This window comes from Bubalus bubalis, chromosome 9, assembly GCF_019923935.1.
Source record: "Bubalus bubalis isolate 160015118507 breed Murrah chromosome 9, NDDB_SH_1, whole genome shotgun sequence".
NCBI classification, from domain to species: domain Eukaryota; kingdom Metazoa; phylum Chordata; class Mammalia; order Artiodactyla; family Bovidae; genus Bubalus; species Bubalus bubalis.
Window position 1 is genome coordinate 68,853,652 of NC_059165.1, and position 13,563 is coordinate 68,867,214.

The window sequence follows — 13,563 nt, forward strand, 5'->3', positions numbered from 1 at the left end:
GAATATGCTATCTAGGTTGGACATAATTTTCCTTCCAAGGAGTAAGCATCTTTTAATTTCATGGCTGCAATCACCATCTGCCATGATTTTGGAGCCCCCATAAAATAAAGTCTGATATTGTTTCCACTCTTTCCCCATTTGTCATGAAATGATGGGACCAGATGCCATGATCTTAGTTTTCTGAATGTTGAGCTTTAAGCCAACTTTTTCACTCTCCACTTTCACTTTCATCAAGAGGCTTTTTAGTTCCTCTTCACTTTCTGCCATAGTGTTTATGATTTTATAAAACTAAGACTGGCAAAAATACATTTATAATTTGAGTCTTCAATTTTTTTCTTAGAATTAGGAAACACTGTGTGTATGTCTATTTGTGTGGGTGTGTACATCTATTGTGTGTGCCTGAGAGAGAGAGAGAGAGAGAGAGAGAGAGAAAGGGAGACGGAGAAATTAGGCACATTTGGTCTGAATTATATAGTTCAGTTCCAACATTTTCTTATTGATTTTCTATCTGGATGATGCTTCCATTATTGAAAATGGAGTACTGATCTCATAGTATTATTGTATTGGTGTATATTATTCTCTTTAAATCTGTTAATATTTGCTTAATATATTTAGCTGCTCCAGTGTTGGATAATATATATTTACAATATGATGGTCAATTCATCCTCTTGATTAGCTGTCTCTCTTTATCATACAATGCCTTTTTTGTCTCTTATGAGTTATTGCAATGTGTTTATTTTACCTGATATAAGTAAAGCTACTTCTGCTGTCTTTTGGTTATCATTTGCATGGAATATCTTTTTATATCCCTTCACTTTCAGCTTATACTTATCTTTAAAGCTAAATGTGTCTCTTTAGGTTCATACAGTTTAATGTGAAAGGATTTTTAATTTTCTTTTATTTCTAAAGGACAGTTTGTCAGGTATTCTTGGTTGGTATTTGTTCTCTGTCAGTACTTTGAATATATCATCCCATTCTCTCCTGGCCTGCAAGGTCCCTGCTGAGAAATCTACAAAAAGGCTTATGGGGGATTCCCTTCTATGTGATGATGCTTTTTCTTGTGGCTCTCAAAATTTTATCTTTTGTTGTAATTTCAAATTTTGATTATATTATGTTTCAGAGAAGTCCACTTCAGACTGAGTCTGGTCCCTCTTCAAAACTGAGAGTTTTCAGTCATTATTTCTTTCAATAGACTCCTTCTGAGACTCCTAAAATGTTTATATTGTATACCTACGTGATGTCTCATAAGTCTTGTAAGATCTTTGTCACATTTTTTCTTTCTTTTTTTTTTTCCTCTTTTTTCCTCTGAATGAGTAATTTCAATGGATTGTTTTCAAATTCAGGGAAGATGTCTTCCTCTTGATCAAGTCTGCTGTTACTGAATATTTTAGACAAGCATTGTATTCTTCAGCTGTAAGATTTCTTTTTGTTTTTGTTTATATTTCTTTTCATTTGTTGAGGAGATCTCATTTTGTTCATGTATTAATTTTTCTTTCTAATTTTATATAGTTGTATAGTTTTCATATAATTCATTAAACATTTAAAATAATTATTCTGAATTTTCTGTCAGTCATTTCATAGATCTCTCTTTCTTTGGGTTTGGTCATTAGAGTTTTAGTGGTTTTCACTGGCAGTGCCACCATTCCTATTGTCTTCATGATGCTTGTAACTTTATGTTGGTGTCTATATATTTGAGCATCTCTTCCACTCTTTACAAGCTCATTTTGGCAAAGACCAAAAGACCTTTACCCAATCATCCCAACCTGGTGTTCCAGCCAAGATCGTTTGTAATATACATGGGGAAGTGGGGCATTCTGCTAAAGTCTCTGATGAAGTGGGACTTTGAGGTCAGCTAGGACCTCTGCCTGAGTTTTAGTTGAGAAGACCTAATGGCTGGCCTCTGTGATCTGATGGTTCCACTGACTGAGCTCCTTTATCACGTAGGCCTCTGGCTGGGCTTTCTGGGACGGTAACACCACTGACTATTCTCTACAGTCTAGTGGGTTCTCTGGCTGGGCCCTGCAATAGGGAATAACAGTTGACTGGGCTTTGTATTCGAGCAGGGCCACTTACCAGGTAACATAATCAGGCAGGAATGCATGCTGTGATTTCTGACCAGGCAGTGTCACAGGCTAGATTCTGCAAATGAATGAGACTGCAGGCTGAGCTCTTTGAATAGGCAATACTGCTGGCTGAATTATGTGATCATGCAGAGTTACCACTGCAAATCACCCCTTGTCAGATGGTGCCACAGGCTATACTCCAAGTCCGGGTGATGATACTGATTGGGCTCTATTTTCAGAAGGGCTGTACTCTGGGTGTGAACAGAGATACAGACTGGACTGTGTGATCAGATAGGTCCAGTGGCTGTGCTTCATTGTGTGGGGTCACTGGAGTCCCAGGTAGGATGATACCTCTGACTATACCACACATTTGGATGGGGCTGCAGGCTGAGATATGCATTTGAATAGGGTTGCAACTCTGAAGAAAGCTGCTCTGCAGTCAGGTGGGGTTGTAGGCTTGTCTCCATCAATGGACTGAACTACCATTTAGGAACCTTAGCCAAGCAGAACTGCTGACTGTGCATACTAGTTATATGGGGCTGCAGTTTGTCTTCACAAATGCATGAAGCTGCTGGTTTGGCTCTCTGGTAAGGGAGAATTTTCAGCCGTAAAGAAGGTTGCTGTTGTTCACTCAGTGGTGTCCAACTCTTTGCAACCCCATGGACTGCAGCACACCAGGCTTCCCTGTCCTTCACTATCTCTCTGAATTTTCTCAAACTTATGTCCATTGAGTCAATGATGCTATCCAACCATCTCATCCTCTGTCACCTTCTTCTCCTCCTGTCCTCAATCTTTCTCAGCATCAGGATCTTTTCCAGTGAGTCAGCATTTCATATCAGGTGGTTAAAGTGTTGGAGCTTCAGCTTCAGCATCAGTCCTTCCAATGAATATTCAGGGTTGACTTCCTTTAGGATGGTCTGGTTTGATTTCCTTGCAGTCCCAGGGACTCTCAAGAGTCTTTTCCAGCACCACAGTTTGAAAGTATCTGTTCTTCAGCACTCAGCCTTCTTTATGGTCCAACTGTCACATCCATACATGACTATTGGAAAAACTGTAGCTTTGACTAGATGGCTCTTTATTGGCAAAGTAATGTCTCTGCTTTTTAATTACATAGTCTAGGTTTATCATAACTTTTCTTCCAAGGAGCAAGTGTCTTTTAATTTCATGGCTGCAGTCACCATCCACAGTGATTTTGAAGCCCAAGAAAATAAAGTCTTTCATTGTTTCCATTGTTTCCCCATCTATTTGCCATGAAGTGATGGGCCATGATGCCATGATCTTTGTTTTTTGAGTATTGAGTTTAAACCAGCTTTTTCACTCTCTTCTTTTACTTTCATCAGGAGGCTCTTTAGTTCCTCTTTGCTTTCTGCCATTGAAGTTGTATCATCTGCATATCTGAGGTTATTGATATTTTTCCCACCAGTCTTGACTCCAGCTTGTGCTCCATCTAGCCCGGCATTTCACATGATGTACTCTGCATACAAGTTTAATAAGCAGGGTGACAATATACAGACTTGACATACTCCTTTCCCAATTTTGAACCAGTCTGTTTTTCCATGTCTTGTTCTAACTGTTGCTTTATGACCTGCATACAGGTTTCTCAGGACACAGGTAGGGTGATCTGGAATTCCCATCTCTTCAAGAATTCTCCACAGTTTGTTGTGATCCACACAGTCAAAGTCTTTAGCATAGTTAGGAACAGAAGTAGACTTCTTTTCTGGAATTCCTTAACTTTTTCTATGATCCAACGGATGTTGGCAATTTGATCTCTGGTTCCTCTGCCTTTTCAAAATCCAGCTTGTACATCTGGAAGTTCTTTGTTCATGTGCTGTTGAAGCTCAGCTTGAAACATTTTGAGCATTACCTTGCTAGCATATGAAATGAGCATAACTGTGGTTTGAAAATTTAGTTTGAAAATGTAGTTTGAACACTCTTTGGCAATGCCCTTCTTTGGGATTGGAATGAAAAACTGATCTTTTCTAGCCCTGTAGCCACTGTTTTTTCAAATTTGCTAGCAAGTTTACATTGCATTATCTTGTATCAGTATCAGATTGATTCCATGGGGTTGTAGCCATTGAGAATCCCTTTCTGGTTTCTGTTCCTTTGTTGTGTGAACACCTACATTCTTCTCTAAACCTCATTTCTTAACACTTTCTCATCCTTTGCCATGACTGGGATAATAATTCCCTTAGTTTAGATAATGCTACTTTAATAGCTCTACCAGTCCCTTGCCAGAGTTTCCTCTACACATTTACCCTGATTGCTCCCTGCCTCCTTGTCCATTAGACGTGTGCACAATTGTTCACAAAATAGTAAGAATTTCATTTAAAGGGAAATTATTTTTGATATTTTGGGGGTGTTGCCCACATCAGTGACATTGAATAACCTCTTCTTCCCTTCAAGGCCTACTGGTCCCATTCTGGGATTTCTGCAACAGTTCTGATGAATGTCAGTACCTTTTTTCTTTATTACATTTGATTTGGTGAGGTTTTGTTTGTTTTGTTCCTGATGATAATGAAGGTACAGTGTTAGCCATTGTTTGAAATGTTTAGTATATATTTTCAAAATAACAGTAGAAATATTAAGATTAGAAGATTATCTAAAGTGTTTACCAGCAACTAGAATTTCCTTTTTTATATTTGAAATTTTTTACTTTGTTCCCCTCTGTAAAGAAGAAGGTGATTGGGGGAAGAGTGCAAAAGATTTTCAATTTGGGAACTCTGGCAGAGGTGCAGGTGTTAGATGATAGTGATTGGAAGGGAAGTGGTGGGGAAGATCATAAAGGGACTTTGGTGCGCGCGCGCGCGCACACACACACACACACACACACACACACACGCACACACACTGTCTTGATTTTCATATACATTTTCTTGGCGGCTCAAATGGTAAAGAATCTGCCTGGAATGCAGGAGACCTGGGTTGGATCCCTGGGTCAGGAAGTTCCCCTGGAGAAGGAAGGGGCTACCCACTCCAGTATTCCTGTCTGAAGAATTCTATGGACAGAGAAGCCTGAGGGGCTACAGTCCATGGGGTTGCAAAGACTCAGGTATGACTGAACAATTAACAAATTCTTGTATTCAGTTCAGTTCAGTCGCTCAGTCGTGTCCGACTCTTTGCAACCCCATGGACTGCAGCATGCCAGGCTTCCCTGTCCATCACCGCTCCTTGAGCTTACTTAAACTCATGTCCATCGAGTCGGTGATGCCATCCAACCATCTCATCCTCTGTCTTCCCATTCTCCTCCTGCCTTCAATCTTTCCCAGCATCAGGGGCTTTTCCAATGAGTCAGTTCTTCCCATCAGGTGGCCAAAGTATTGGAGTTTCAGCTTCAGCATCAGTCCTTCCTATGAATATTCAGGACTGATTTCCTTTAGGATGGATTGGTTGGATCTCCTTGCAGTCCAAGGGACTCTCACAAGTCTTCTGCAACACCACAGTCTATTAGCAAAACTAATAATTAAAACTGTAAGCAAAGTGCTTATAGACCAATTTTTTCCCCTTCTTTCATCTATATTATTCTAGTTCAAATAAAAACACTATTTTTCATATTTTTCTTAACTACAGAGGGATTTTGTTCTATTTTGTTTCCACATTATATTAAAGAAAGTCTTAAACTCCACAGATTGTAAACTGGAATAAATATACAGATTTTTTTAGATAAGACAATATTCTGTGAACATTTGGTATATATAATTATGTATAGTTTCATATATCACATACCTCATTGCATCACATATAATTTTATATATATGTATGTATATATTTATAAATTATGTAAATACAGTAGATTATGTTATATATAATAACAAATTATAATATATATATAATGATATAATAACACACATATATGTGTTATATATAACATATATATATTATATAACATATAATATATTATATATACCATATATATGTTAATAATATATATTATACAATATATATAATAAATTGTAACCAACTTTAATGGCAAACAATAAAATAAATCACATTTCTCACATGATGAAAGCTTACATAATCTTTGAAAGTTAGATATTTTTGATGTGTTTTAAACTTTTGATATAAAAATACAAGATTTGGATATATAGTAAGTGTAAGCAGCATAAAGTATTGAAAATTATAAAAATAGATATGTATTTACTTAAAGAAATTATTAATTTATAATTAAGTGTCTGACTCTTTGCAACCCCATGGATTGATAGAATAGAGTCTCACAAATGCACATTACTAAATTTACAGAGATGTCTCTGCTAGATGAAGAATGTAAAGCAGATGATACCCTTTTGGATTAAGAACGAAAAGAATCAGGCATTGTGATGTTGTCTGTGTTAGAGTTCCTCCTATTAGGGTGGAATCTGCTTCAAGAAAACATGGGGAGAGGTATTTTCTGTCAAAAATATACATTGAGGAAACTGCTATCATTCTTTCACAACATGGTTGAATGTTGTAAGAGAAAAATAATCATATTGGAAACAATTACAGTTTACTAATATTCACCTCCTCACTTTCTATCTCCAGAGTATAAACCCTTTTATGAATTGAAGTCTGCAAGATAATGGAAGAAAGCAACAGCAGCTCTGAAAAAGGGTTTCTTCTTCTGGGATTTTCTGATCAGCCCCAACTAGAGAGAATACTCTTTGTTATAATTTTGCTGTTCTACATCTTAAACCTACTGGGAAACACTGCCATCATTTTAGTTTCTTACTTGGACCCCAAACTCCACACTCCAATGTACTTTTTCCTCCGCAACCTCTCTTGTGTAGACATCTGCTTCACCACCAGTGTTGCCCCACAGTTGCTGGTTACCATGAATAAGAAAGACAAGAACATGAGCTATGGCGGATGCGTGGGCCAGCTCTATGTAGCCACCGGGCTGGGTTCCTCTGAGTGTATTCTCCTAGCGGTCATGGCTTATGATCGCTACGCTGCTGTCTGCCGGCCCCTGCACTACACAACCATTGTGCATCCTCAGCTTTGTGCATCCCTGGCCAGCACAGCATGGCTCAGTGGCCTCATCACCTCCCTTATTCAGTGCTCCCTTACTGTGCAGCTGCCTCTTTGTGGTCATCGCAAATTGGACCATATTTTTTGTGAGGTGCCAGTGCTCATAAAACTGGCCTGTGTGGACACAACTTTCAATGAAGTAGAACTATTCGTGGCCAGTGTAATCTTTCTAATTGTCCCTGTGTCACTCATTTTAGTCTCCTATGGCTTTATAACGCGAGCTGTGTTGAGGATTAAATCAACAGCAGGGCGTAGCAAGGCCTTTGGGACTTGCTCCTCCCACCTGCTTGTGGTCATCATTTTCTATGGGACCATCATTTTCATGTACCTTCAGCCAGCTAAAAGTAGCTCCAAAAACCAGGGAAAGTTTGTCTCCCTTTTCTACACCATAGTCACCCCACTTTTAAACCCCATTATCTATACTCTGAGAAACAAAGATGTGAAAGGGGCCGTGAGGACACTGGCAATGGGAAATGCTTTCAGTTCATAAAGGGTATGAGCTGTAGGTATAATTTTAGTGGATTAGTTTTAGTTTATGAATTATTTGTTCTAAGTGCAAATTTCTTATTCAATGCTGTAAGAGATAGTAAAAGACACAGAACTCTACAAGAAGCTAATATTCTCGAGTCACAATAGTGTTTCATTTTTTCCAAACATTCGTCTCATGAAGTCCAAGATTCTATGCTCTATCTAGAGAAAACTCTTTGCTCTTCCTCCACTATGCCATCAACTTTCATACACAAATTATTTCACCCTGGAATACTGGTCTATTTCATAAATCTCTGCTTATCTCTAAAATCTACAATAAATTTTACCTGTACTCTTGAGTTTTCTTGAAACTTGATCCATCTAATCCTCTGGGTAAAACTGGCTTATAATATATGTTTCCTTAAAACATGAAGCATTCTCTCTCTCTCTAATAATATACAGACCATTTCGGAAATAATATATAACCACTTACCCACAATGTCATTTTAAACCAGAGACTGGACAAGCCTTATTATACTGGCTCATTTATATTATGAAAAAATATAAAACAGAATTATGATACATTGATAACATTTATGATGCAAATTTTCACTTTATTATTTTACAAAAGTGATAGAATAAATAATATTTCATTAAACAGATCAGTCCATATATAATTTAGAGTTGTTCCCCTTTTCTTTAAAGGGATTAGAAGTCAAGTGAAAGTGACAGAGTGTGTGTCATTCTCTCTGTCTCTTTCTCTCAAAAAGAGCAGAATTGATCAATTTGTCAATCTCCAGTATTTTAAGAGAACTGTGCAACTAGAGAGAGATTAATTTAATCTACATATTAAGTTCACTTCCATCTTTCATAATAATTTCAAGGTAAAAAAAACCCTTGAAAACAATGAAGACAAAAAAATCAAATTCATATGTGATTTAGACTTATGATTACAGAGAGGAAAACTGAGGCTCATTTAAATTCAGTTGGTACTAGAATATTTCTGTCAGTCTATAAATATTACGGATAAAGTTTGGAGCTGTTTCTACTGCCAAAGCTTAGATTGAAGGCAAAATGGCTGCACCCAAAAGGAAAAAAAACATGTAGAGAATTTTCTGAGTGAATCAGTAATGCTTCTGCAAACAACCTCTGCCCAATTTACATCTATCTAACATCTTTATAGGAAATAAAATGACTACTATTTAACAGAAAGAAGAATCATAAAAGTCTGATTGAATTTGTCTTCTAGAAGTTTCTTATGTGAGTTCCCCACTCAATAATGGAAGGAAGAGTTGGGAATTCAATTGAACATGTTTTTAGAAATGCACACATTCATTTATAATGCCTAAGGAGAGAAGACGTTCTGTAGGAAAGCTCATACTTATAAAAACATCACTTTTTTATACCCAGAAAAGCACAACACAGGAAAGAACATACATATGTCAGAATCTAAATAAATTTAAACAAAATAAAGCCCCTATGACACAAAATTTTACAATTAATAAAAAGTTAAAAAAATAAAACAAAAAACAGTTGAACTTTTTTCTGGATATTTAGGACTCTGAATCACCACATGTGGAGAGCCCGGACTCTATGCTGTGAAACATCTCTACAAATTCTAATACCCTGTGGAGGAGAGAAATGCCATCCTTGAGATCCTTAGTAAGGGCTACGACAAAGTGCTGGCCAGAGGTCTCCCAGGAAATATCTGTAGATGCTCATTCTCAAGGGCATGTGTGGGAACCTAGGTTGGAGGCCTTGAGGATAACTCCAAACTGAACCCCTCTTCAAGCGCCACATGGATGATCTTTAAAGACAGCAACAGTTGCTACCATAATAAATTGAATAGCTGTCGAGAAATACTTGGCAGCCAACCTCAGGAAAAGAACTTAAAAAAAAAAAAAAGAATAAACAGCTGAAAAATGAGAGGAAAAAATGTATGAAGTAAAGGAAGTAAACAATAGATAGGACTACTCTGAGAAAAAACAAATGCAAGGATGAAATAACAACAACAAAACCAACACTTAAAAGTAATATGAAAAAAAATTTCCATCGGAAAAAATAAAATTTTTATGTATGATTACTTACATGCTAATATAATTCATAAAAAGGTATAGATAGAATGAAATAAAGAGAAATACACTATTTTCTACCATCAAAAAATAATAGGCATAACTCTTCAAAAAGAAATCAATAAATAACATAAAGAGTGGTAACACATATGGAAAGAAAAATTAATAAAAAGTCTCATTGTTAGATGAAAATGTAAACATATTTGAAAAAACATGCCACTATTTTTTCTGTATTTAATGCAGGGTTTTCTATGATAATATGTTTACATTGATTTTGCAATATACAATTCTATACTATATTTTAAAATTTATAACATTCTAAGTTTTCCTTAGTGATTGAATAATCTCAAAAAAACCCATGGTTTATTTTTTAAAAGTTTCTCCATAGTTTGCTTACAGTTTTTCTGTTGATTAATAACTGGAGTAAGCATCAGTTCAGTTCAGTTCAGTCACTCAGTCGTGTCCTACTCTTTGCGACCCCAGGAATCGCAGCACGCCAGGCCTCCCTGCCCATCACCAACTCCTGGAGTTCACTCAGACTCATGTCCATCAAGTCGGTGAAAACATCCAGCCATCTCATCCTCTGTCGTCCCCTTCTCCTCTTGCCCCCAATCCCTCCCAGCATCAGAGTCTTTTCCAATGAGTCAACTCTTCACATGAGGTGGCCAAAGTATTGGAGTTTCAGTTTTGGCATCAGTCCTTCCAATGAACACCCAGGACTGATCTCCTTTAGAATGGACTGGTTGGATCTCCTTGCAGTCCAAGGGACTCTCAAGAGTCTTCTCTTCACATTTGTAGTCTGTGTTATTGTTATATATTGATAAGGCACTTTTAAACATATATATATATTTTTTTTTTATTGAAATATAGTTGACTTACAGTGTTTCAGGTGCAGAGCAAGGTGATTCAATTATACATATACATGTATATTATTTTTGAGATTATTTTCAGTCATAGGTTATTATAAGATATTAACTAAGGTTCCTTATGCTGTAAAGTAAACCTTTGTTGCTTGTTGCATATCTATTTTTTAATTAGATATCTAGCATTTTATTCATACTAAGTCAAACATGTGGAATCAAAATGTCATAAATTTTTTAGTTAGGTAAAATTTCTTGAGTTTTATAAAATATATATATTACACACACACACACACACACACACACACACATATATATATATATATATATACAGAAGCTTTTCTATTACACTTGATTGAGGCTTGAGAAAGAACATCAAAATAAAGAGACAGATTGGAGAACATAAGCAAAATGAAATGGGATTATTGAATGTGAAATAGAAAAAGTGAAACAAACTAGATAAAAGTAAAAGATCATCATATAGTGCAGTTGTTTTTAAACATGAATACTCATTAGAAACATATCTGGAAGTCTGGAGAAAGAAGGCAATACCTGAGCATTTGTATTTTTCAAAAAATTCCAGGAGAATTCTGATATGCATCTGGATTTTAAAAAGTGATTACAGGTTTTTCTATGAAATGGTAGTTTTGGTGATATAGAGTTCTATTATTTTTTAATTGACCAGCCTGGTGTGCTGCAGTCCATGCAGTTGCAAAGAGTCAGACACAACTGAGCAACTGAACTGAACTGAATCATGATACAAAGCAGTTAAGTGAGTAATAGTTACACAATCACAATAGTAATATATGTTTATCAGTTCTCACAATCAATAGCCAGATAAAACATAAAATATAATTATAATTGCAAGCCATAGTAGGAACACAATTCAGTTCAGTTCAGTTCAGTTGCTCAGCTGTGTCCGACTCTTTGTGACCCTATGGACTGCAGCATGCCAGGCTTCCCTGTCCATCACCAACTCCTGGAGCTTGCTCAAACTTGTGTGCATTGAAGTCAGTGATGCCATCTGACCATCTCATCTCTATAGTCCCCTTCTCCTCCTGCCTTCAATCTTTTCCAGCATCAGGGTCATTTCCAATGAGTCATTTCTTCACATCAGGTGACCAAAGTATTGGACTTTCAGTTTCAGCATCAGTCCTTCCATTGAATATTCATGACTAATTTCCTTTAGGATGGACTGGTTGGATCTCCTTGCAGTCCAAGGGACTCTCAAGAGTCTTCTCCAACACCACAGTTCAAAAGCATCAATTCTTGAGTGTTCAGCTTTCTTTATAGTCCAACTCTCACATCCATACATGACTACTGGAAAAACCACAGCTTTGACTAGACAGATATTTGTCGATAAAGTAATGTCTCTGCTTTTTAATATGCTGTCTAGTTGATCATAGCTTTTCTTCCAAGAAGCAAGCATCTTTTAATTTTATGGCTGCAATCACCATCCACAATGATTTTGGATCCCAAGAAAAGAAAGTCTGTCACTGTTTCCATTGTTTCTCCATCTATTTGCCATGTAGTGATGGGCCCAGATGCCATGATCTTAGTTTTTTGAATGTTGAGTTTTAAGTGAGCTTTTTCACTCTCTTGGGCACCTGATGCAAAGAGCTGACTCATTGGAAAAGACCCTGATGTTGGGAAAGATTGAGGGCAGAAGGAGAAGGGACGACAGAGGATGAGATGGTTGGATAGCATCACCAACTTGATGGACATGGGTTTGGGCGGACTCCGGGAGTTGGTGATGGACAGGGAAGCCTGGTGTACTGTGGTTCATGGGGTTGCAAAGAGTCGGACATGACTGAGCAACTGAACTGAACTTTCACTCTCTGCTTTCACTTTCATCAAGAGGCTCTTTAGTTTCTTTTCTCTTGTAAGGGTGGTGTCATCTGCATATCTGAAGTTATTGATATTTCTCCAAGCAATCTTGATTCAAGCTTATACTTCATCCAGGCAGCATTTCACATGATGTACTCTGCATATAAGTTAAATGATCAGGGTGACAATATACAGCCTTGATGTACTCCTTTCCCAATTTGGAACAAGTCCATGGTTAACTTAACAATATAAAATAATTGCATACAATTTGGGAGGGTCAAACAGAGTTATGTGGTAAGTGGAAGTGCATATATGCACATATTCCACCCAGGAAGTCTATGTCTTTCGGTTGGTGCATTTAATCCATTTACATTTAAGATAATTATTGCTATTCATGATCCTATTGCCATTTTCTTATTTTTTGGAGTTTTATTTTCTGTAGGTCTTTTCCTACCCTTGTGTTTCCTGCCTAGAGACATTATTTTAGCTTTTGTTGTAAAGCTGGTTTGGTGGTGCTGAATTCTGTTAATTTTTGCTTGTCTTGAAAGTTTTTTATTTATCTATCACACCTGAAGGAGAGTCTTGCTGGGTAGAGTATTCTTGGTTGGAGGTTCTTCCTTTTCATCACTTTAAATATATCGTGCCATTCCATTCTGGCTTGTAGAATTTCTGTTGAGAAATCAGCTGATAGCCTTTTGGAAGTTCCCTCTTATGTTGTTACTTTTCCCTTGTTGCTTTAATTATTTTATCTCTGTATTTAATTTTTGTCAGTTTGATTACTATGTGTCTCAATGTGCTCCTCCTTGGGTTTATCCTTTCTTGGACTCTCTGTGCTTTCTGGACTTGGTTAACTATTTCCTTTCCCATGTTTGGGAAGTTTTCAAGCTGTTATCTCTTCAAATATTTTCTCAGGTCCTTTCTTTTTCTGTTATGTGAGTATCGATGTGTTTAATTTTTCCAAGAGGTCTCTTAGGCTGTCTTCATTTCTTTTCATTCTTTTAATATTCTGTTCTGTGGCAGTGAGTTCCACCATTCTGTCCTCCAGGTCATTTATCTGTTCTGCCTCAGTTATTCTGCTATTGATTCCTTCCAGTGTATTATTAATCTCTGTTTGTTTTTTTAGTTTTTCTAGGTCTTTGGTAAACATTTTGAGCATCTTCGTGATCTTTGCCTTCATTCTTTTCCCTAGATCCTGGATCATCTTCACTACCATTATTTTGAATTCTTTTTCTGGAAGGATGCCTATCTCCATTTAGTTGTTCTTCTGAGATT

The 13,563-nt window shown here is 36.9% G+C and overlaps 1 protein-coding gene across 1 annotated transcript; it reads left to right on the plus strand.

Annotated features, from left to right (window-relative positions):
* Positions 1–6,595: 6,595 nt before the first annotated feature.
* On the plus strand, positions 6,596–8,355 carry LOC102399827 (olfactory receptor 2G6). The gene has a single exon (XM_006068981.4). The coding sequence runs from the start codon at positions 6,616–6,618 to the stop codon at positions 7,552–7,554; it is 939 nt and encodes a 312-aa protein (XP_006069043.4). The 5' UTR covers positions 6,596–6,615; the 3' UTR covers positions 7,555–8,355.
* The last annotated feature ends 5,208 nt before the right edge of the window (positions 8,356–13,563 follow it).

Bases quoted from the DNA above. Each gene is read 5' to 3' on its own strand.
- LOC102399827 (XM_006068981.4), top strand. From the start codon at position 6,616: ATGGAAGAAAGCAACAGCAGCTCTGAAAAAGGGTTTCTTCTTCTGGGA.